At 58.7% G+C, this 21488-nt stretch overlaps 1 protein-coding gene across 2 annotated transcripts in view; it reads left to right on the forward strand.

The window, feature by feature from the left end:
* Positions 1 to 21488, forward strand: part of PPP1R37 (protein phosphatase 1 regulatory subunit 37) — a 37119-nt gene that overhangs the window by 11750 nt on the left and 3881 nt on the right. The window contains exons 1-7 of one of the 2 annotated variants that reach the window (XM_052655572.1): positions 16330 to 16466; positions 18301 to 18398; positions 19651 to 19696; positions 19976 to 20076; positions 20437 to 20556; positions 20765 to 20915; positions 21008 to 21163. In XM_052655572.1, the coding sequence (XP_052511532.1) occupies positions 16451 to 16466; positions 18301 to 18398; positions 19651 to 19696; positions 19976 to 20076; positions 20437 to 20556; positions 20765 to 20915; positions 21008 to 21163 (688 nt within the window). In that variant the 5' untranslated portion in view covers positions 16330 to 16450. Of the gene's footprint in view, positions 1 to 16329; positions 16467 to 18300; positions 18399 to 19650; positions 19697 to 19975; positions 20077 to 20436; positions 20557 to 20764; positions 20916 to 21007; positions 21164 to 21488 lie in introns of those variants that run through there. The other variant, XM_052655571.1, reaches the window with a different exon arrangement.

Here is a 21488-nt window from a genome sequence, read left to right on the forward strand (position 1 = left end):
TACTAAGGGAGAGACCCCTTACTTTGATTCTTTTCTGACTTTACAAATAAGATACGTTCACTGTAAAAAAAAAAAAAAAGACTTGGAAAGTCGAAAGAAGAAAATGAAAATCACTTCTTAGGCTTACCATCTGGAATTTTTTTTTAAAAGCTCCTGCTTCTACTTCTAAGTCACTTCAGTCGTGTCCGACTGTGCGACCCTAGAGACGGCAGCCCACCAGGCTCCCCCGTCCCTGGGGTTCTCCAGGCAAGAACACTGGAGTGGGTTGCCATTTCCTTCTCCAATGCATGAAACTGAAAAGCTCCTCTGAGATGTAATTCACGTACATTTCAGCCATGTAAAGCACACAGTTCAGTTTTTCCCAGAATGGTGCGTTTGTCATCACAGTCCATTTTTAGAACGTTTCATTACCCGACCTCCTCTCCCTGCCCCAAGAAACCCTGAGCCCCTGAGCGGGGGATCCCAGCGCCCCGCCCCGCCCCCTGGGGCCACCGCTGGTCTGCTCCTGCCAGCTTCTGGGCGCTTCCTGGAAGTGGCGTCATGCTGCCCATGGCCTCTTGTGTCTGCCTCCTCTCACCGAGCACGGTGTTCGTAGAGCTGACCCATGTTGTGCCCATGCTTCATTCCTCGTTATCACTGAATAACATTCCATCGTGTGGATGGTTCCTCTCTTTGTCCACTGATGTGCATTTGAGTTATTTCCACATTTTGGCCGTGATGAATAGTGCTGCTGTGGATGTTCACATTCAGGTTTTTGTGCGGACCCAGGCTTTCATTTTTCTGAGATTTCTGTGAGATTGCTCGTTCATCTGGCGACTCTAACCCTCTGAGCAACTGCCAGACCATTTTCCCCGGGCGGCTGCCCCACTTAGCACTCCCCTCCACCGGGTGAGGCTTCCGCTCCCTCGAGCCACATCCTCCCTTCCTTGTCCGGCCCTTAGATCCCAGCCACCCCACTGTGGTTTTGATCTGATCTGCGTTTCCCTGACGGCTGGTGGTGTTGAGCATCTTTTCACATGCCTCTCAGCACTTGTATGTCTTCTTGGGAGACATGTCTATTCAGATCCTTGGCCTGTTTTAAAATGGGATCATTTGTCTTCTGGTTAGGCTGTAAGAGTTCTATATATATTCTGGATGCAAGACTCTTTATCAGAAGCGACGCGCACCACCTGGAATGTCGTCAGCGTGAAATGCCAGAGCACTTCCTTCCCATCTCTTCAATGGCTAAGTTACAGTGCCACAAACACGTAAAAATAAAACTGGGCAGAGTCTGGGTATACAGTTGAATGTCCTGCATTTTCACCTCATTTTTCCTTTTTTTTTTTTAACAAAGCATGATTAAAATCCACCATCAGGCTGTTGTAATTTATTCCAGCCATTCCACGTTGCTGAGCATTTAGGCCCTTTCCAGTTTTCAGCTGCATGAATAATGCAGGGACGTTCAGCCTTGTCCATAAATTTTTCTGTTGTCACAGGGAGCTTTCTCAGAAGAAATTCTTAGAAGGTGGTTTTACCAGGTCAGAGGGTAGGAACCTTTGAAGTCTCATATACAGTCTGTGCTCACAAAGGTCTGGAAGCCTCAAGGGACAGCACTTGGTTGTATCTCTTGATTTTTTTTTTTTTTTAAAGAATGAATGAATAATACTTGCATTTGGGTGTCTTGGTGCCCAGATGGTGTTTGGTTTTAATGAGCCTTCTTGAACTAGCAGTTAACTTGTTTCTTCTTACCACGTTAGTTGCTTCTTCATGCACTGGGCCCATTTTTGTTTGGGGACGTTTTGTAAGCCCCGTGTCTCTATTTCAGATATCCACTCTTGGTCATTACATCGTGTGCAGATATATTTTTCCTCATTTATCATTGGCCTTGCTGGAAAGCTGGAGGTGGGGGAGCCTCCTTAAAAAGAGTCCCTGTGGCCTTTGCTCTTTGCTGGCTTTCTGCAGCAGGGAGGGCTGGGTGGGTGGGGGTGGTGGGCTTGGCCCGGGCCCTGGTGGCACTGCGGGGGGGAGGGGGGTTGTGTTAGTGGCGGCCAGGCCCGGTGCAGAGGGGATAGCAGGTTCCCAAGAGGTTCTCCTGGAAACACACCTGCAGCCGCTGTTCGCTGAGCACCAGGCTGAGCCACCCGGCAAAGCTGGTGGAGCCCCTAGTTGGTGACCTGGCGCCATCCATAACTTGCGGAGGTCACAGCCCTGTGCGGAACGTGGCCGAAGCCTCGTCCCTGGGCACGTCTAGTCTGCCTCACCCCCGGGAATCTGGACCCCCCGCTCCTCCAGTGTCTACATGCTGGGCCTCTGTGCTGGCTCTCCTTCCGCCTCAGAGGCTCTCCCCACCTTCCGTGGGGTTACCACTGGTCTGCTGACATCCACTCCCTGCCTTGTGTCTGCCTTTTCCATCGGAAGGGACTTGGGAGGGGATGGTCCAAGGCTGCTGCGTTCGCTGCCTCGGTGTTCCCTTGGAACTGCACCTGCCCCTGAAGAGGAACGTTTGAGGGGCTGAATGAATTTCTGCCTCGTAACTCATCTTTTAGGTCTCAGCCTAAATGTTCCTCCCTCTGCAGGCCTTTCCCGGTTATAGCCTCCAGTCTAAGTGATCATCATCTGTGTTTTCCTCTGAGTGCTTTCTTGCTTATAATTTGTCACTTTTATTTGCGTGATCATCTGTCTGCCTTCCTAGCAATCTCTCCCCGAGGGCAGGGATCCGGGTCTGTTTTGTGCTCTCTTGTCCGCCCAGCCCAGGTTGTTTGAGAAAGAATGAATAAGCGTGTCCTTTAGCACCCAGACACACCTCGTGAGGCTGCGTGGCGGTGCTCCCCTTTCATAGGGGAGGAAAGTCAGGTCGGGCAGCGAGAAGTTCCAGGCACTCAGTGCCCATCCCTGGAGCCTTCACTACACCAGTAAACAGCTCAGAGTTATTGGATTTTACAATTCCAAACTAAAGTCCCCAGTGCCTCTGAGTCCAGCTGGCCATCTAGTGCCCCATCCAGAAGCCTGAGGCAGGCAGCCTGAAATAGCTGGCCTGGTTGTCCCCTGATGGCCCTCAGCTTTCTCAGAGGTCGCCTTCCCTGAGCTGGGCCCGTTGCCTACCCAGGATTTCCGTAAGTGGGAGCGATGGGAAGCAGGGAGCCAGCGAGTGATTTGCAGGCCTTTTTCAGGTACCGCAGTGCCCCCAGCCCTGTGTTGGGTCCCTTGCCTATTTACTTCACTTGACCCTGGCAGTGACCTTCAGTTCCCCACAGGCGCCTCAGTTCTCTGTCCTCTGAGCCTTTGCACTTGCTCTTCCCTTTGCTGCAGCACACTTCTCCCGCCCTCTAGGTATTTTTTTGGCTGCACAGAATAGCTTATGGGATCTTAGTTCCCCGACCAGACCAGCCCAGGCATTGAACTTGTGCCCCCTGCAGTGGAAGCGTGGAGTTCTAACCCCTGGACCACCAGGGAATTCCCTCCTTCCCTCTGCTTTTAAAATTATTGTTATTAAGTTCTTTTTATGGCATTTAAACTATGTATGTTTACCATACACGTAAGTTGAAGTGTAGTATAATAAAGACCCGTGAGCCTACCTCCCAATTTAGGGCTGAGAACATTACCATTAACTCAGCTCTGTCTGGGAGGGAGGGTGGATGGAGCCCAGAGACCCATGACTGCTACCCTGCAGGTTGTGATTGTCATGCCTTTTTTTTTTTTTTATAAGTTTTATCACCTGTGCGTGTATGATGAAAAACTATGGAGTTTGGTTTTGCTTGTTTCTGAGTGTTATAAAAATGACGGTGTGTCATGAGTGGAGACCTGGTGCTCCCCTTTCCGCTCAGCGTTGCGTGTCTCATTTCCATCCATGGAGATGCTCCCGAGCCTTCCGTTGCATGGCTCTGCCTTAGCTTGTCCTCGATGGACGTTTGAGCTGTTTCTGGCTTTCGGTCTGACACACTGGCGCAGCTGTGAACTTTGTGTACGCGTTGCCTGGGGTGTGAGCGAGAAGTCCTCCAGGGTACAGACCTTGGGGTGGACTTGCTGGTTGCAGTTGGGGCTGCGCAGTGGTGCATGATCACACCCAGCCCTCTCAGGGGCCTCTTCCCCCCCTTACCTGGGGAACTCCTACTCAGACCCCCCTGGGTCTCCTCACCGCCACTCCCACTTTCTTTCCTTCAGTAGACGGAGCACCTGCCGTGGACCAGGCACGGTTATGTTATATTCCGGGATGAGATGGTGAGTGAGACTCAAGCCCCTGTGCTCACGTGACCGGTGTTGTTAGGTAGCCCCTCCTCCAGGAAGCCCTCCCTGATCCCCGGGTCAGGTTAGGTGCACTCCTGGGCCCTTCCGCCTTAGTCCTGCCCCCTCGGGGTCATCTCTGTCTGGGAGCTGCTCTGTCTCCACTGTGGAGGCAGGGGCCAGAGGTGTTTTGAATGCTGTGCCCCCAGCATCACCCTCCAGGGGTGGAACACAGAGCAGGTGTTGAGTGAAGGATCCGTTGAATTGCTGCTGAGACACTGACCCTTGAGGCAGGTGGGATTAAAGAGAGAAACGGAGTCCAGTATCCAGTACTCGGAGTTAAACTTGGGACCCTGGCAGAAGGGGGGACCGTGGCCTCTGCCCTGGGCAGCTGAGAGGAGCTGCCGCCCGGCTCTTGCCACCTCAGTCAGTGGGTGGGCTGGGCAGGGGTGCCTCACTGAGCAGTGGGAGTTAAGAGTTGGCACACGCGTTCCTTTGAAGAGAGCAGGACTGGGAGGCTGTGGTGAGCCTCACAGACATGGACGAGGCAGGCACCAGGTGTCCCGGAGGAGCGGTGAGCGCTGCTCAGGGCCGTCGATCAGTAACCGCGAGGGTGGCGGTGGCTGGTGTTGGCAGAACGCCTGCCCGGTGCCGGGCACAGCGCTGACACCATCCATGCACCAGCCGGCCCTGTCCACACCCTGTCCCTCGGGGTAGGTGGATCGTTGCCCCATTTCACAGACGTGGGGGGACGGTGAGACGCAGAGGGGGGAGTCCGGCTCGCCCGGCCCACTGGGAGTGGAGCAGCATGTCCCGTCTGCAGGCGGGGGGCGCTGGCTTAGAGCTGCGCGGCCGGCCTGGGCTCCTCCTCGTCCCGCCGCCCTGTGGGTCCTCCTCTGTCCCCAAGCCTTCACTCCTGTGCCCTCAGGTGCCCAGCCCTGGGTAAATATTTGTCTCTGGGCAGGCAGGAGTGGTGCGACCAGTATTTCCGAGCCAGGTGCCCGGGGACAGGTGGACGCAGCTGGCCCAGGGGCAGAGCTCAAGGAGCCTCCGGGCAGCGCCGAGCCTTTGTTTGCCTGGGGCTCCGCTCGCTCTCCAGGTGTCAGCTCACGTCCGCGCTGACAGCGGGCCGGCCGGTCGACCAGCCCCAGCCTCCCACCAAATGCGTCACATAAGTGATCTCGGTGACCGCTGCTAGAAGCCTCCGTGCGTGTGTGCGCGCGCGCGCGTGTGTGACCAGCCTCCCGCCAAACGCGTCACACAAGTGATCTCGGTGACTGCTGCTAGAAGCCTCCGTGTGTGTGTGTGTGTCTGTGTGTGTGTGTGTGTCTCTGTGTGTGTCTGTGTGTGTGTGTCTCTGTGTGTGTCTGTGTGTGTCTGTGTGTCTGTGTGTGTGATTGGCTCCGTTTTCCAGAAGAGGAAAGTCGACCAGAAAGAGACCAGGGCCTTGTCCTGTGGCGGCCGGGGTCTGGTGGGAAACCGTTGGGGCCGCGTGAGGTCCATGAAGGTGCTCACGGGAAGGTCACAGAGGCCTCTGTGCGCTCCTGCGGGGCGGGGGGTCAGAGCTGCTGGGAAGAGTGGGCCCCAGCTCTCCGGGCCACAGTGTGGCTGACTCGCTCCCCTCTCCGGTCACTGGCCGTCCTGGTGGTCACTCAGGCTGAGCAGAAGTCCCACATCCTTCCTGTCAAGTGGGGCCTGAGAGGGCCAGGCTCAGCCTCGTGGAGCTTGGGGACAGCTCAGAGAAGGGGACCTGGGCTCCTCAGACACCGCAAACAGACACTCCCAGATGCACCATCTGCCTCCAGGGGCCATGCCCTCTGCACCGGCCTGTACTGTTCTGGGTCAAGAAGGTGGATTCGCATCACGAGGCAGAAAGCCACCAGTCACACACACGCACACACACACTCCAGGAGACAGCTCTCAGTGTCTCACACACACACACACACACACACACCCGCAGAAGGCAGCTCTCAGTGTCACACACACACACACACACACACACGCACACACTCCAGGAGACAGCTCTCAGTGTCTCTCACACACACACACACACACACTCCAGGAGACAACTCTCAGTGTCTCACACACACACACCCCCAGAAGGCAGCTCTCAGTGTTACACGCACGCGCGCGCACACACACACACACTCCAGGAGACAGCTCTCAGTGTCTCACACACACATACACCCAGAAGGCAGCTCTCAGTGTCTCACACACACACACACACACACACACACACACTCCAGGAGACAGCTCTCAGTGTCTCACACACATACCCCCAGAGGGCAGCTCTCAGTGTCACACACACACCCCCCACCCCCCCAGGAGGCAGCTCTCAGTGTCTCTCTCACACACACACACTCCAGGAGACAGCTCTCAGTGACTCTCACACACACACCCCCACCCAGAAGGCAGCTCTCAGTGTCGCACGCGCGCGCACACACACACACACACACACACACACACAAACACACTCCAGGAGACAGCTCTCAGTGTCTCACACACACACACACAAACACACACAGAAGGCAGGTCTCAGTGTCACACGCACACGCAAGCCCCACCCCCCAGGAGGCAGCTCGCAGTCAAAGCCCGCCGTGGGCACTTGTGTTGGGTCGTGCTGCGGCTCCACCCAGTACTGGGCTGGACACGTCGTCTTGGTAGTTCAGCATCAGCGGATGTTGAGCTCTGTGCCCACCCACGTGTGCTGGGCTTGCAGCACCACCAGGGAGGCGAGAGGCAAGTCAGCCTCGCCACCACAGACCCACTTTGGGGGCGGGAGGACGATGGAGCCCAGGGCCGGCGCAGAGAAGAGGGGGCGCGGCTGGTGGGTCAGTGCGAGGCTTAGGGGAGCCTTAGACACCTCGGACTGTCCACCCCCACCCTGAGTCAGCCGCACATGCCTCTCTCCTGGCCATGTCCTTGGAAAGCACCTGACCTCCCTGGGCCTCGCTTTCCTCTTCTGGAAAGCTCGAGGCAGCGTGTACTGTGGACGGAAAGCGTCAGGTGTGGTTAAGGGCAAGGGTTGTGGGGACTTTCTGATGGTCCGGGGGTTCAGAATCCCCCTTGCAGGGCAGGGGACGCAGGTTCGATCCCTGGTCAGGGGAACTAAGACCCCGCGTGCCACAGAGCAGCTGGGCCTGCGTGACACAAGGAAGATCCTGTGTGCCGCAACTAAGACCCGCCGCAGCCAAGTAAGTGATAACAAAGGAAAGGAGCCAGGACCGTGGAGCCAGACTGCTTAGGCCTGAGCCCCACTCCTCCCACTGGCTCTGTGGCCTCTGGTGGGCTCCTTACCGTCCCCTGCTTGAGGTTCACTTTTCACCTGGGGAGTAAGTCCGCCCTCACCTGGTTGCCGGAAGCAGTAAGTGTTGTAAACGCCAGCAAGGTGCTGTCCCTGTGTGTTTGCTGCCGTGAGTAGCAGTGCCTTGGAATTAGAAGTGGCTGTCTCACGGCTGGCGCGTGGGTCCTTAGTATGCCCTGTGTGACTGTGCCCCGTGACCTCCCCCCTCCCCCTAGAGCGCCCTGAAGCTTCAGCAAGCTCCTGCTGAGGGGGAGGCTCCGTGGTGGGCTGAGCTGAGTCGTCTGTGACTTAGAAAGCTTCCGGCACCTTCAGACTGCACGAGTTTCTGTAGCAGGATCTTCAGATGAGCCGAGCGGTTTGGAAGGTTATGCGGGTCCGCAGGCTGGCCTGGGACTCCTGGCTGGTTGCATAAGCGCTGCCCACCCCCTGAAGCTGGTGTCCCTGATCCTGCCTCCCCTCCCCTAGTCATGATGCCTCCCTCCCGGGAGGGACAGGGAAGACCACGCTTATCACCCAGGGAGCTATGGGCATCGTGGCCCCTTCGCAGGCCTGGGCAGGGGCCCAGAGTCTGAGAAGATAGGACTGACCCAGCCTCTCCTGAGGGGCCTCCTGCCCCCATCACGTGGCTCTCTGGGGAGAAAGGAGGAGAGACTTCGTGCTATTCACAGAGCGAGTCACTCATTTGCCATAGTGATGTCTCTAGACTCAGGGAGCCCTTGGTGTAGGACAGAGAGCGAACAAGGAAACAGATACCAATTGGGGTGCGTCCCGTGAGGCCCCAGAGGGATGTGGAGAATACGGTGTGGGGGCACTGATTTAGAAAGGGGCCAGAGAAGGCTTCTCAGAAGTGGCAACATTGGAGCTGAGACCTGGATGACAGGTTAGGAAGGGGGTGTGGGGAGGGGAGTGCTCTGAGCCGCAGCAACAGCAGTTGCCGACCTAGAGGCAAAAACAAGCAAGGTCGGGCCGGGGAGGTCTGCGCGCGGGGATGGGGGTAAGAGCGCTGCAGGATCGAGTCAGGGGCCTTGTCCTGGGGTGAGGAGTTGCAGCCTCAGTCCCAGCGCAGGGACAGGCCGTGGAGACTCAAAGTGCCAGAGGCCGGCCCATTCCTCACCACGGTCACCGTGGCTCGTTACGTGCCTGCCTGTCTCCAAAGGGCAGAAGCTGCGAGGTGAGGGGTTTTCATTTCCTGGGGGACCTGCTGGAGTGTCCCCACACATGCTCACCATGTTTCTGAAGGTGCACACCCAAACACACCCCTGGGGGTCTCCCCAGCCCTGCCTCAGCTCTGCCAGGGACAGGCAGGGGCCCACCCAAGCGAAGGCCCAGGAGACCAGGCTGGCTGGAGTGAGGGGCGGCAGCCCCTGGCGCTGGTGCGGCTCCAGGACAGATGGAGCTTGGCATCACCAGTGGCGACATGGGCACCCTCTGCTGGGAAAGTTAGCGCTTCCAGCCTGGGCGTGACCTCCACTGCCTCGGTCCCTCTGAGCTACGGAAAGGCTGGCCAGGGGTGGAGGAAGCCCAGTGCTTCGTCATCGGGAAGAATAACTCATGACCATGTCCCTTCGTTTTTCCTGAGGAGTCACAGGCAGAGGCTTTTTTTGGAGCCAGCTGTGCTGCTAGAAACCCCTGCTGGTGGAAGTCGTCCTAGCAAAGGCCGCTGCTCCCCTCCACTCTGTCTGGGCCCTGTCACTCCCCCGGCCTGGCCCCGGACCTCCTGGCCCCCAGAGCGCCCTGTGGCTGGGTCCTGGGGGAGCCCCCAGCCTGGCGGGGGGGAGGCCTGAGGAGTCGTAACCACCGTGGGCACGGGCACCCGAGGGCGCTTCCTCCTGGCGGACGCGGAGCCATGGAGCTGACTTCGGCCAACTCTGGAGGTCATAGTGGCCCAGCCGTGAGAGAGGAGGCCCTGAGTGTGCGTCCTGTGTGCCCACTCAGGTGTCGCCTCCTCTCGGCACCTGAGTTTGTTTGTCTTAGGTTGGGGGCCTGATCACCTCCCCTTCCCAGGGGTGCTATGAGGCGTCAGCTCAGGCACATGAAGGTTGTCACCATCGGTGGGCTCCGTGCAGAACTCAGGGATGCTGCCATCAGCAGGCCAGTGCTGGAGCCCTCCGTCGCCCCGCTTCACCACCGTGTGCCTCAGATTCCCCGTGACAGCCCTCCATCTGGGTGCCCTGTCCCCCTGGTGTGGGTCTGAGGCCCAGCTTTGTATTCCTCCCTTCCTTCCTGCAGCCCATATTGGCTGATCACCTGCTGGGCCAGACCTGACTGTGTGATTAAGGTTGTCGTGAAAGGCTGGCCTTGGCTTCCCTCAAGCTTCCTCCCTCCAGTCCCAAATGCTGCCCTGGGGCCCTGTGTGGACCACCAGCTCTGAGCTGCCCCCCATTTAACTTTTCATTATGGATGTCTTCCAACATAGCAACTGTAGGAGTATGATGAACCTGCTTTCCGGCTTCAGTAACGACCCGTATGTGGCCAGTCTTGACCCTCAGGCTGCCTTGCCCCCATTATTTTGCAGCAAGTCCTAGATACCCACTATCCGCCTATACGTTCTTCTAAGTTGCTTCTGAATTGGCGGGGGCGCTCAGCCTCAAGCCAGCCACCTTCTGTTGTTGGTGGTCATCTCCCCCAGATCTCCCCCAGTGCAGGATGAGACCGTGCTCCCTGTGGCCCTGTACATGGTACATGACGCTCGGAGAGGAGCGGCCTCCACCCCCCACCCCACCCCCGCCCCCACCAAAGGAGGCTCCCCGTCCCAGGGTGAGGCTCCGGAGGCTGCCAGGAAGGCCATCACGCTCCGATTCCTGGGCGGCGTCCTTTGCTGCTCCGTTGCTGGGTTAGCTTGCTTTCTAACAACGAGCACTGTTCCGTGAAAGGTGGTGTTCACCGGCATACTCTCCTGCTCCGCGCCATGGGTGGTAACCTTTCAAGGATCTCTGAATGAGTCTCCAAGAGTGGAGGCGCTGGAGCAAAGGGCACACGGATTTGTCTTTTGGCGTGCTGATCGGTTGGTGTAGCCACACTGCTGCCGAAAGGGGTTGTGCCTGTCGCTGCGGACACCAGCTCCTCGAGGGTGCGCCTGCCTCCCACGGTCACCAGCAGGTGCTGTCCAGCTCATGGGGTCGGCCTGTCTGAAAAATACATCAGTGTACTTGCATTTAATTCAAATTCCTCTTTATTCTGAGAATGAGCGTGGAAGGATTCCGAACCTCGGTTTCCATCTTTGGGGACTGGACTGGAGGAGGCCGTCGTCAAGGGGTGGCGGGGAGAACTCAACGAGACCCCCTCCCCAGCCGAGGAGCCAGCGCGGTGGCTGGAGACGCAGGGTGTGGACAACACAGAGGGGGCCAGCTGCGGCCTCTGCCTCCCACTGGAGAAGTGCCCCTGGGCAGGTCACTTCCCATCGCGTGCCTCACCTGGAAGGCAGGGTGACGATGCCTACCCAAGGCGGGTCATGGGGCATTTCTGGCAGTCTGGGCCCTGGCATCCTGCCTGCCTCCCTCCAGGCTCTTCTGTATTCTTCTGCACGTGGAGCTGACCCCCTGCCCCACGATGTCAGAAGGCCCTGTCTGCGTTCAAGGCCTGGGACAGTGGCCTGGCGTGCGCTCCGCTGTCTGCCTCTCCCTCCCCACCCTGTCACGGTGCCTTCTCTGCGCCTGGCCCTGTTAGGGACAGTGCAGGGGATGTGCGGGGAGCCCAGGGGAAGGAGCCTGACCAGCGGGGGGTCATGGAGGGCTCCCCAGAGAAGGGGGCCCCTGAGCTGAGGGTTGAAATGAGACTGTCCTGCCTAAGAGGAGAGAGAGAACGAGGTGAGGTGAAGCCCTGGGCCTTTCTGGGAAAGGAGTTTTGAGTGTGGCTGGAGCACACTGCTGGCGGAGGTGCAGGGGCTCCATGAGCAAGTCTTCAAGGGGGCTTCTGAGACCTAGCTTCCCCCTCCACCTTGTCCCAGCTCAGTCCAGAACATGCACAGCGCCCCCAAAGGGCCTCCCTGGATGGAGTGCATGCTCCTCCCCCCAGATAAGAACCCCTGGAGGGTGGGGATTCCTACCCCCCGTCCAAGCCCTCCCTGTCCTCCCAGTGCCAGCACACAGCTTGGCAAGGCCTGGCCTGGGAGGTATGGGCTGACGAATAGGAAGATGGTATCTAAGTGGGAATTCTGGGTTAGAAGCCTCACTCCAAGGGGCTGAAGACTGAAGGGGGATTTTATTGCCTTCTGGATCTGCGGAGCCTTGACTAGCTTGACTTCTGGCCTCGCTGGATCCTGTGTCTCTTCTCCTCTGGGCTCACCTCTCCCAAGTCGGCTTTATTCTTGGGAGGCACTCTCCCCTTGGTGGATTCCGGAGTGGCTGCTCCACAAGCGGGAGGCCACCTCGTCCACCCCTGGAGACGCGAGCTCTTGTTTCCTGACAGCCCTGCAGGGGTCATCCCCCTGTCCCTGGCGAGTCACTGAAAGGAGGCTGCGGACAGGGCACCTCTGGGGAGGATGGCGGGACATGGAGTTCACGCAGACGTCCCACCTGGGGCCCGGGGATGGCGGCGTGAGGGCGGTGGGGCCTGGGTGCTGACTGCCCGGGGCAGCGCGGGGAGACGCGGACAAGGCAGCCTCACCGTGGGGGTGGACTGTGAGCCTGGCACACCGCCTGCCCGGGGGCTGCTGGCCAGGTGCCCCCTGCAGGTGTGAGCCCAAGCGGCCTGGGTCGGCGAGGATGGTGTTCCCCAGATGGTGAGGCATGGTCCACAAGAGCCTGGGTGCCCTGCAGGGCTGGTCACTGCAGTGACCTTGCTGCTGTGAGGCTCTGGTTTCCTCTCTGTCGGGCAGGGTGATGGTGACGGTGCCCTTCTGTCTGGGGTAGGAAGGGTGTGACAGGACCCTCTGAGGGTGGGCTCCGCAGATGCGCTGACCAGGCCCTGGGAGTCAGGACCACGTGCGGTTAGAACCCAGGCCTGGCTCCAGGCCACCCAGTAGCTTCAGCCTCCCTCTTCAGCTTTGGGCGCCAGTCCTGACAGCCTCCCTGTTAGGGGACTCAGGGGGCTTCCCGCTTCCTGGCCCTGGTCTCTGCAGACGCAGTCCTCCCCAGACCTCGGATACCCCTTGACACTGCTCTGAACCAGCCTGGTGGCTCCTGTCTGGTACAGAGAGTGGAGTGCTTGCTGAGGCCCGCTGGGTCCCCACCCCTCCGCCTCTCCTGGTGCTCTGGATCCAGCCCAGCCTGTCCCCCTGCTGTCCTGCCTCTCTGCTCCCCTGGGCTACTGCCCCTGCTCTCTGTCTCTCATCTGTGTCTGCAACCTGCTTCTGAAGCCTCAGGAGTGAGAACTGGCCCCCATCCCCTTGTCCCACTCCCCCCCACCCCCACTGCTGCTTCCTGGTTTTGACGCCCACTGGGGTGACCACAGCCCCAGGCTGACGCGGGTATGGCCTGAGCCACCGCCGCCCCCTGGTACACCCCGTCCTTGCCTCTCGTGGGTGCCTTTGCACCTGTGTGCAGAGGAGAGAGCCCTCTCAGCCGTCACCTGACGCCTGGCATCGGGTTTCTGTGCCCCTTTGTGCGGCAGGGGTGGGGGAGCGGTCTCGTTTGCCCCACAGCCTCTTCCTGGGAGACTGGCACCAGCTGGACGTGGGCCTCGCTCCCCACAGCTCACACCTTTGCCCCGGCCCCTGCCTCCCCCCGGGCCCGTCAAGGTCATGTGAGAATGGAGCCATGTTCCAGTTACAGAGCAGGACAGGTCGGAGTGTGCATTCCAGCCCGGCCGCTCCTGACTCCGTGACCTTGGACAGATGACTTGCCCTTTCTGAGCTTGCTTCCCCTGATTACAAAGTGAAAATGTACCTGCCAGACTCATAAGGTCACGCAGCTGGCCAGGCGAAACTGCGTAGAAAGTACTCAGCATGGTGGCTTAGACGGAGTAAGTGCCCGATGCCTGGCAGTGGTGGCCGCAGCCACCATCGCCACCTTACCAGCTGTGTCTCCCGCCGAGCCAGGCCCTGCGCTGGGCAGCTCCGTGGCGGGTGCTCTCATGCCCCTCTCTCCTGAGACCCTCCAGATTCCCTTTCAGAGAGGAAAAGAGTCATTGTGTTCATCACAGCCTCACAGGATGAGGATCGGAACATGGGTCCTCTTACCTGAAGCAGTGACCTCTTCGCATCCCACTCCCGGTGCCCGGGGGTGCGCCCCTCACCGCACCGCCCCTCCTCTCTGTCGGCTGCTTACACCAGCCCCTGCCCAAATCAGACCTTGGCAGCCGTGGCTATGGGAGCTGGAAACACACACTCACAGGCCTGTCCCCCTCGCACACGCCTCACCAACCATTCCGTCACTCAACAGGTGCTTTGTTCTCTTCTGGGTCCCCGCCTTCCAGTGTGGGGACAAAACAGGGCAGTGACGGCCAGCCGGCCTCGAGGAGCGCTGCGGAGCGTGAGCTCAGCCCTGGCCTGAGGGGTGTGCTGTGCTGACTCAGTGCACACTCACCCTGGGAGGAGTCCCGCTCGGCCCCGTGTGCCGGGTCGGGTGGTTGAGGGGCAGACGTTCCGTCGTTTTGCTCAGAGTCATAGGGTTTCGGTTGGGAGCCAGGACTTGGTCCCAGGCGCTCCGGCTCCGGAGCCCGTGCTCAACCACGCTCCAAGACCCCGTGTCTCTGGTAAGCCACGTCCAGGCAGGGCCTTCCTGAGCTCACGGGGGTGGGGGGCAGCCAGGCCCCAGGCCCCCGACTGCAGGCTGGAGCTGGGCCCTCACCACTTTGCAGCCTTGCCCTTGGACCCTGGGGCAGGGCTCTGACTCAGGCCTGCCAGCCTGGCCCAGCCTGGCGGCCAGTGTCCTCACCGTGTGAGCGGTTCTCCTCACCCTAGCTCTCCGGGTCCGCCTGCTCATTTGTGGGTGCCTGGCTGCAGCCTGAGGCCCGGGCCCTTTGACTTGCAGCGGCCTTGTGGTTCTGTTAAGGCTGGACAAGTCGAGGGCGGATGACCCAAGGTGGGGCCTTGATGATTTCGTCACAGCATCACAGATGAGCGAGTGTGTGGGGGCTGGTCCTGAGCCGGCCGCCCGGGCCAACCCCCCAGCCTGTAAAGTGCTTGGGTGGCGCCTGGCACAGCAGAAGTGCTGCATAAACACTCTATGTAATTTGTCTGAACCACCTGCACTGCCGTTTCCTTACCGTGTGTTTTTTTTAACATTGGTTCATTAAAAAAATTTGAATGTTTCTTCTCATTTATTTCCACTGATAATCTATGTAAAATGCTGGTTTTGATTTAATAGTTCCTTTTTCTTATATATGAATGAAATGCCCATACGTACTGATGACCTCAAGGTCCTTCCCAATCCACCTGACACTCACACGTGCCCACTGGTGACCGACCAGGCCTGGGGACATGGCTGGCGGTGCTGTTGAGAAAAGCAAGGCGGGGCCGGGGGCCTTCAGGCTGAACCCCGCTTCTGTTCCTCTGTTTCACCCCACTGCTGCCCCCACCTGGAATGTGTGTGTCAGCATCAGAGGAAAATGACAAGACGCAGCTATCATTCTTTTTGAAAAGTAATTTTATTGTGTTTGCCAGTTTGGGGCTGAGCTGGGTCTTCGCTGCTGTGCGCGGGCTCTTCTCCAGTCGTGGCGAACAGGTGTGCTCTGGTGGCGGTGCGTGGGCTTCCCGTTGCCCCCCGTGTCTTCTCGTGTGGCGGAGCAGGAACTGTAGGTGCACGGGCTTCAGTAGTCGTGGTGCACGGGCTTCAGTAGTCGTGGTGCACAGACTTAGTTGCTCCGCAGCATGTGGAATCTTCCCGGATCAGGGATCGAACCCACGTCTCCTGCATTGGCAGATAGACTCTTCACCACTGAGCCTCCAGGGGAGCCCGCAGTCGTCATTCGTGTCTGCAGCTGCTCTGGGCCTTGGGCCCCAGGTCTCCGAGCCTGTCTCTCCTGCCCCTGCTCTCAGCTTCCCCTACTGCACCCGAGTGGGCAGGTGCTGCCTCCCCCAGCCCTGGCAGTGACCTTGTGTGAGGCTGTACCGGCATCAAAACCCCACGGGCGCCTTGCTGGAGGAGTGGCTGGATGGTACTTGTGGCTGGTGTGGAGGTGGCAAGGTCAGAAACCCTGGCCCTCAGACTCACCAGGAGGCCTCTCAGGGCAAAGACCAACCCAGTGGGTAGGCTTTCAGGGGACATCAGGAGCCAGAAGTCCTAGGCAGTCAGGGAGGGCTTTCTGGAGGAAACGGTGTTGGAGCTGGACACCTAAAGGACCAACTGCAATTTGAGAGGTTGCTAAGGCTCATGTTTCCTGCCCAGACTGTCTAGGATACTGAGAACTGCTAGTTAACAACCCCATGTGTACCCCGTCCCTACTTCATCCCCATCTGAGGTGACCAAACCAACCCCACCTTGGCCTGGGGGCCGTAACGGAAGGGAGTGGGTCTCAGGGAGCAGTTTTTGCCTTTTGGCCATCGGGTAAAGCCTATGTACACTTTCTTGGAGTGACTTTTTTTTTTTTAATCCTGGAGTGGGTTGCCATGCCCTCCTCCAGGGGATCTTCCTGACCAAGGGATCGAACTCCCAACTCTAGAAATCTCCTGCATTTGTAGGCAGGTTCTTTACCACTAGTACCTCTTGGGAAGCCCCATGGAGCAGCGATTCTTAAAGGCGAAAAACGGGATTTATAAAGGGTACGGTTAAAATACAGTGTATTGAATACCTTTAAAATCATTATATAGTATTTATACTCATCCTCATTGACACGTGAAATAACAGGACATAGCAGCAGCTCGGACAGCTCCCAAAGCAGTGATGAGCATTCAGGATCTGCAGTAACTGTTACGTGACGTGAAAACATGTGCCGTTTCTATTGATGACAGAGTGTTAGGGTCTGCTAAAGAGTGTTTCTTTTCTCTTTTTTGCCTCTTAAGAAGGAAATGCTAAATTACGTCACAGTTCAGCTAGTGAAACTACAGAGGCAATTTTTCTCAAGTTCATGGACCCCCTGAGAGGTCAGTGGCCCCCTGCTTGGTGGACTCCCTGAGTACAGGCCAGTGCCAGTCCCCCCTCCCCCAGAGCTGGGAGCCCCCGGGCACGTGATGGCATGGCAGCGGGGCCAGCTGACACGGGGGAGGCTGCTGGTCACCTACAGCTAGCTTTTCTCAGGCTCCATGCTGCCCACTTCCCCCAAGAAGGAAGCGAGGGGTCTAGGATGGAGCCTGAGCCCTGGGAAGCCAGGGCCTCTATGGGCTTCTTTCCTCCAGCATCCCTACCTAACAAAACAGAGAGAGTTCCGGAGCAGGTATTCTGCTCTGCCTGGCCCCAGGGAGGCAGCTTCCCTTCCCTGGACCTTGGTTTCCTCCACAAGAAGTCATGGTGCTGTTTGATAGGGTCGGGTGTTGGGCTCCTGGCAGAATGGTGGCCGGAGGGAGCGTCCCCTGGAAATGCCTGCCCGGAAGCTCTGCAGGGGCTCCCACAGGTCCATCCCCTGCCCGCCCTGCAGCCCCCGTGTCCGCCCCACGCTGCTGGCTCCCTGCACCCAGGCCTGACTCCGTGCCTCCCCGGCTCAGAGCCCTTCCTGCACTCCTGGCTGCTGCTGCTGCTACTAAGTCGCTTCAGTCGTGTGTCTGACTCTGTGCGACCCCGTAGACGGCCTCCTACCAGGCTCCTCTGTCCCTGGGATTCTCCGGGCAAGAACACTGGAGTGGGTTGCCATTCCTCCTCCAGTGCGTGAAAGTGAAGCCACTCAGTCGTGTCCGACTCTTTAGCAACCTCATGGACTGCAGCCTACCAGGCTCCTCTGTCCATGGGATTTTCCAGGCAAGAGTACTGGAGTGGGGTGCCGTTGCCTTCTCCGGCACTCCTGGCTGCACCCGGGCAAAATCCAGGCTCTGACAGCCAAAAACTGGTCTTTTCACCTGGCGAATGGCTAAACAAAATGCATACCTGGACAGTTACTACGCAGCACTACAAAGGGGCCGAAACTCAAAACTGTTCCGTTCCAGAAAGAAATGGGCCGCCCAGAGGCCACATACTGTTTACCATCGTTGTATGAAATGTCCAGAAAAGGCAAATCTGTGCAGACAGAAAGGCTAGCCCTACCTTCCACGTGGTAACAGGCCCTGAGATTCCCAAGGACAAGCCTGTGCAGGTTGGGTTTGGGCTGCACCCCATGTTCATTTGGGGAGCCACTGTCCGCCTCCTTGGGGCGCCAGGGCTGTATCAGGGACTCTGACTGCTGCCGTGTCCCTGGGGCACAGGAAGCCCCGTTTGGTGCTGAGGGAGTTTCTGGAGTGAGGAATCTGAGAGGCCATGTGGCATCGCAGTTGAGGTCTGAGTTCCAGCTGCACCACTCACCAGCTGTGTGACCTTGGGCAAAGTGCTTCGCTTCTCTGAGCTCAACTTCCTCATAAGGTCGGAGTGTGGCCTCATTCTCTCATTCAAAGGAAACCACAAATCAGACATCTGCTCTGGGTCTGGCCCTGTGCTGGGTGGTGGTGGGGAGACCAAGGGAGCCCCAGTCCTGCCCTGCGGGGGCTCCCAATCTAATGGAGGAAGCAGCTGACAGAAAAGTGGCGTGACATTAGCCGTATGATGTTTATGGGAAGGTGCTCAGGGAGCTGCGGGGAGGTGTGGGAGAGTGGGCTGACTTGGTTTGTGGGCGCCGGGAGACAGTCCCCAGCGCAGCAGTCACAGCAAGGGGCCTCAACAGCAGGACTGCACTCAGTGGGTTGTTGGAAGGAGGTTGAGAGGGGAATGGGCGGGGGGCAGAGGCTAGTGGGTAGGAATGGGTGAATGAGGCCCAGGGGGTGGAGCGTCACCTGCCTGGGTCTTCTTTGCCTACAGCCCAGAATGTGACCGTGGACGAGATTATTGGCGCCTACAAGCAGGCTTGCCAGAAGCTGAATTGCAGACAGATCCCTAAGCTCCTCAGGCAGCTCCAGGTATGCCAGGTGACTGGGGGTGGGAGTGGTCCCTGGGGTGAAGCTGCCCTCCCTGTGCCCCCCAGCACCCTCTGGGCCCATGATGTCTGCCCCAAGCAAGAGAGGGTGCACAGAACACTCCCCCTCCCCAGCCTAGCTGGCCAGCCAACGCTAATGTAAATATGTCTTTGAAAATCCTCTTTTAAGTGGTAAAACCAGTCAGGCTCTTCATGAATATTTAAATAAACAGTACAGAATTATATAAAGTAGGAAATTACTTGTCAAGAATTATCCGCTCCCCAAAGTAGTTCTCTTCCTCAGGGGAAAAGCCATGTATATGAAATTTAAAAGTCTGAATGACAAAAATAATGTATATTCTTTTAAAAAGTTGAAATACTGCAGATACAGAAAGCGCGTTTCTCATTTCTTGCCCAAGTCCCATTCCCAGGAGTGCCCCCTGGTGGCAGCTTGGGGTTTTCACCCTCTAGACTTTCTGCTTTTATAAATGGAGGAGTCACTGTCCAGAGGTGTGTAGATACGTGGGCAGGTTCTGTTTTTTTGTATGACTAAGGCCTTGCTGTGGGGCTTCTCTGGTGGTTCAGCCCATAAGGAATCTGCCTGCACTGTGGGAGACTCAGGTTCGATCCCTGGGTTGGGAAGATCCTTTGGAGAAGGGAATGGCAACCCACTCCAGTGTTCTTTCCTGGAGAATCCCCATGGACAGAGGAGCCTGGCGGGCTGCAGTCTGTGGGGTCACAAAGAGTTGGACACGACTGAGCGACTAACACACACACACACACACACACAGCTCTCCTCTAGTCGTCACTCGCGGGCTGCAGTCTGTGGGGTCACAAAGAGGGACACAACTGAGCGACTAACACACACACACACACACACACACACAGCTCTCCGCAGTCTGTGGGGTCACAAAGTTGGACACGACTGAGCGACTAACACACACACACACACACACACACACACACACAGCTCTCTGCAGTCTGTGGGGTCACAAAGAGTTGGACACGACTGAGCGACTAACACACACACACACACACACACACCCCTCTCCTCTAGTCGTCACTCGCAGGCCGCCTGTCCACCCTGGTCGTGTTGGTAAAGCACTGCCTTAGTGCCTTCCCTCTGGATGGGTCATTCCAGAATGTTCCAGGATTGCTTGTTTCAGAGCCCTAGCTGCCCCACTGTTAGGGACAGACAACCTGACAGCCTGGTCAAGGGCTTCCTGGCTTGACCACCGTCCGCTCTGCTTTCCCAGGAGTTCACGGACCTCGGGCACCGCATCGACTGCCTGGATCTGAAAGGTGTGCGTCTGGAAGGGGCCGGGGGCCCTTGGGTGGTGGGCAAAGCTGGGACCTCCCTGGAGGTGGCCGAGGGCAGGCAGAGCTGGGCCAGAGAGAGGTGTGGGCGTCCCCAGAGGTGAGACAGGTGCCTCGAGCCGTGGGGAGGCGGGAGGGTCTTTTCTCCCTGGGTTGGCCGGGAGCCCGTGCTTCCACCCAGCGGCCCGCCCCGCACGTGAGTGCACATGCGTAGCGATGCGCCCACAGATGCGCATGCGCACACGGCACTCCGTCTCGTCTCAGGTGAGAAGCTTGACTATAAGACCTGCGAGGCCCTGGAAGAGGTCTTCAAGAGGCTGCAGTTCAAGGTCGTGGATCTGGAACAGACGAACCTGGACGAAGATGTGAGCAGCCCGCCACCGCCCATCCCCACGCCCTGAGCTCCCTGCCCCTTAGAGGTCTCGGGGGAGGGCATAGCAGGAAAAAGGAACCCCCCTTGGACAGAGGCTGGGCGGGGCCTCTTGAGCAAGATCAGGGAGACGGCCAGAGCGCCCAGAGTGTGGGGTGGGGTTGGACTCTGGATGGGGCCCAGAGAAACGGTCTCACAGACTCACCCCAGGATGGGGCTTCCTAAGCAAGGGGGATGCGTGGGGCCAGGCCTGAGCGGAGGCGTATGGCCTTCGGGAGTCTAGTGCCTCAGCCCCTGCCTCCTGGCTTCCCCGGGCGGCCGCGACCTGAGGCCGAGCCCCGCTGTCTCTGCCCAGGGTGCCTCAGCCCTCTTCGACATGATTGAGTACTACGAGTCGGCCACACACCTCAACATCTCCTTCAACAAGCACATCGGCACCCGGGGCTGGCAGGCCGCCGCCCACATGATGCGCAAGGTGGGCACCTCCGGCCCGCAGCCTCTCTTCATAGGGCCTGGTTCCACAGCCCTCCCTTCACCAGCCAGTGTCCCCGCTGTACAGCCAGGTGGCCCTGCTGTCCATGAGGCTGTTGGGTGGGGGGGGGGGGGGGGGGGGGGGGGGGCCGCCCCCAGGGCGGGGAGGGCGGGGCCAGCCTGACCCCGCCCCTCACGCACCTGCCTCGCAGACAAGCTGCCTGCAGTACCTGGACGCGCGCAACACACCCCTCCTGGACCACTCGGCGCCCTTCGTGGCGCGCGCCCTGCGCATCCGCAGCAGCCTAGCAGTGCTGCACCTGGAGAGCTCCAGCCTGTCGGGGCGGCCCCTCATGCTGCTTGGTGAGGCCCCAGGGCGGTGTGCTGCTGGGCTCGGGCTGTTGGCCAGGTCCCCCAGGCCTGGCCGGTCACAACCCCCTCCCCCTCTCCCCCAGCCACGGCCCTGAAGATGAACATGACTCTGCGGGAGCTGTACCTCGCCGACAACAAGCTCAACGGCCTGCAGGACTCGGCCCAGCTCGGCAACCTGCTCAAGTTCAACTGTTCCCTGCAGATCCTGGACCTCCGCAACAACCACGTGCTGGACTCAGGTGGGTATGTGGTCCCTACCTGACCCCTGCTTCAGTTCCCCGGCACCCACTGTGTGGCCAGCCAGTCACTCGTGGTGCTGCTGACACGGGTGGCTAAGACAGTCCCAGCCCTCCCCTCGTGGTGATGGCACAGATAGGGCCAGGCTGTGGGAGCCCCAGAGTTTGGCCCCGACTTGGGATGAGGGAGGAGGGAACAGCTCAACTGTTCCTTCAGGGTGAGGTGCAGTATTGACCAGATAGTTGATACTGGGATAAAGGATCAACCAGAAGCTATTCAAGGTGTGCAGACAGGGACCTGTGGGTGGTGATGTGGAGGCTGGGCTGG

Source organism: Budorcas taxicolor, chromosome 18 (genome assembly GCF_023091745.1).
Source record: "Budorcas taxicolor isolate Tak-1 chromosome 18, Takin1.1, whole genome shotgun sequence".
Classification (NCBI taxonomy): Eukaryota; Metazoa; Chordata; class Mammalia; order Artiodactyla; family Bovidae; genus Budorcas; species Budorcas taxicolor.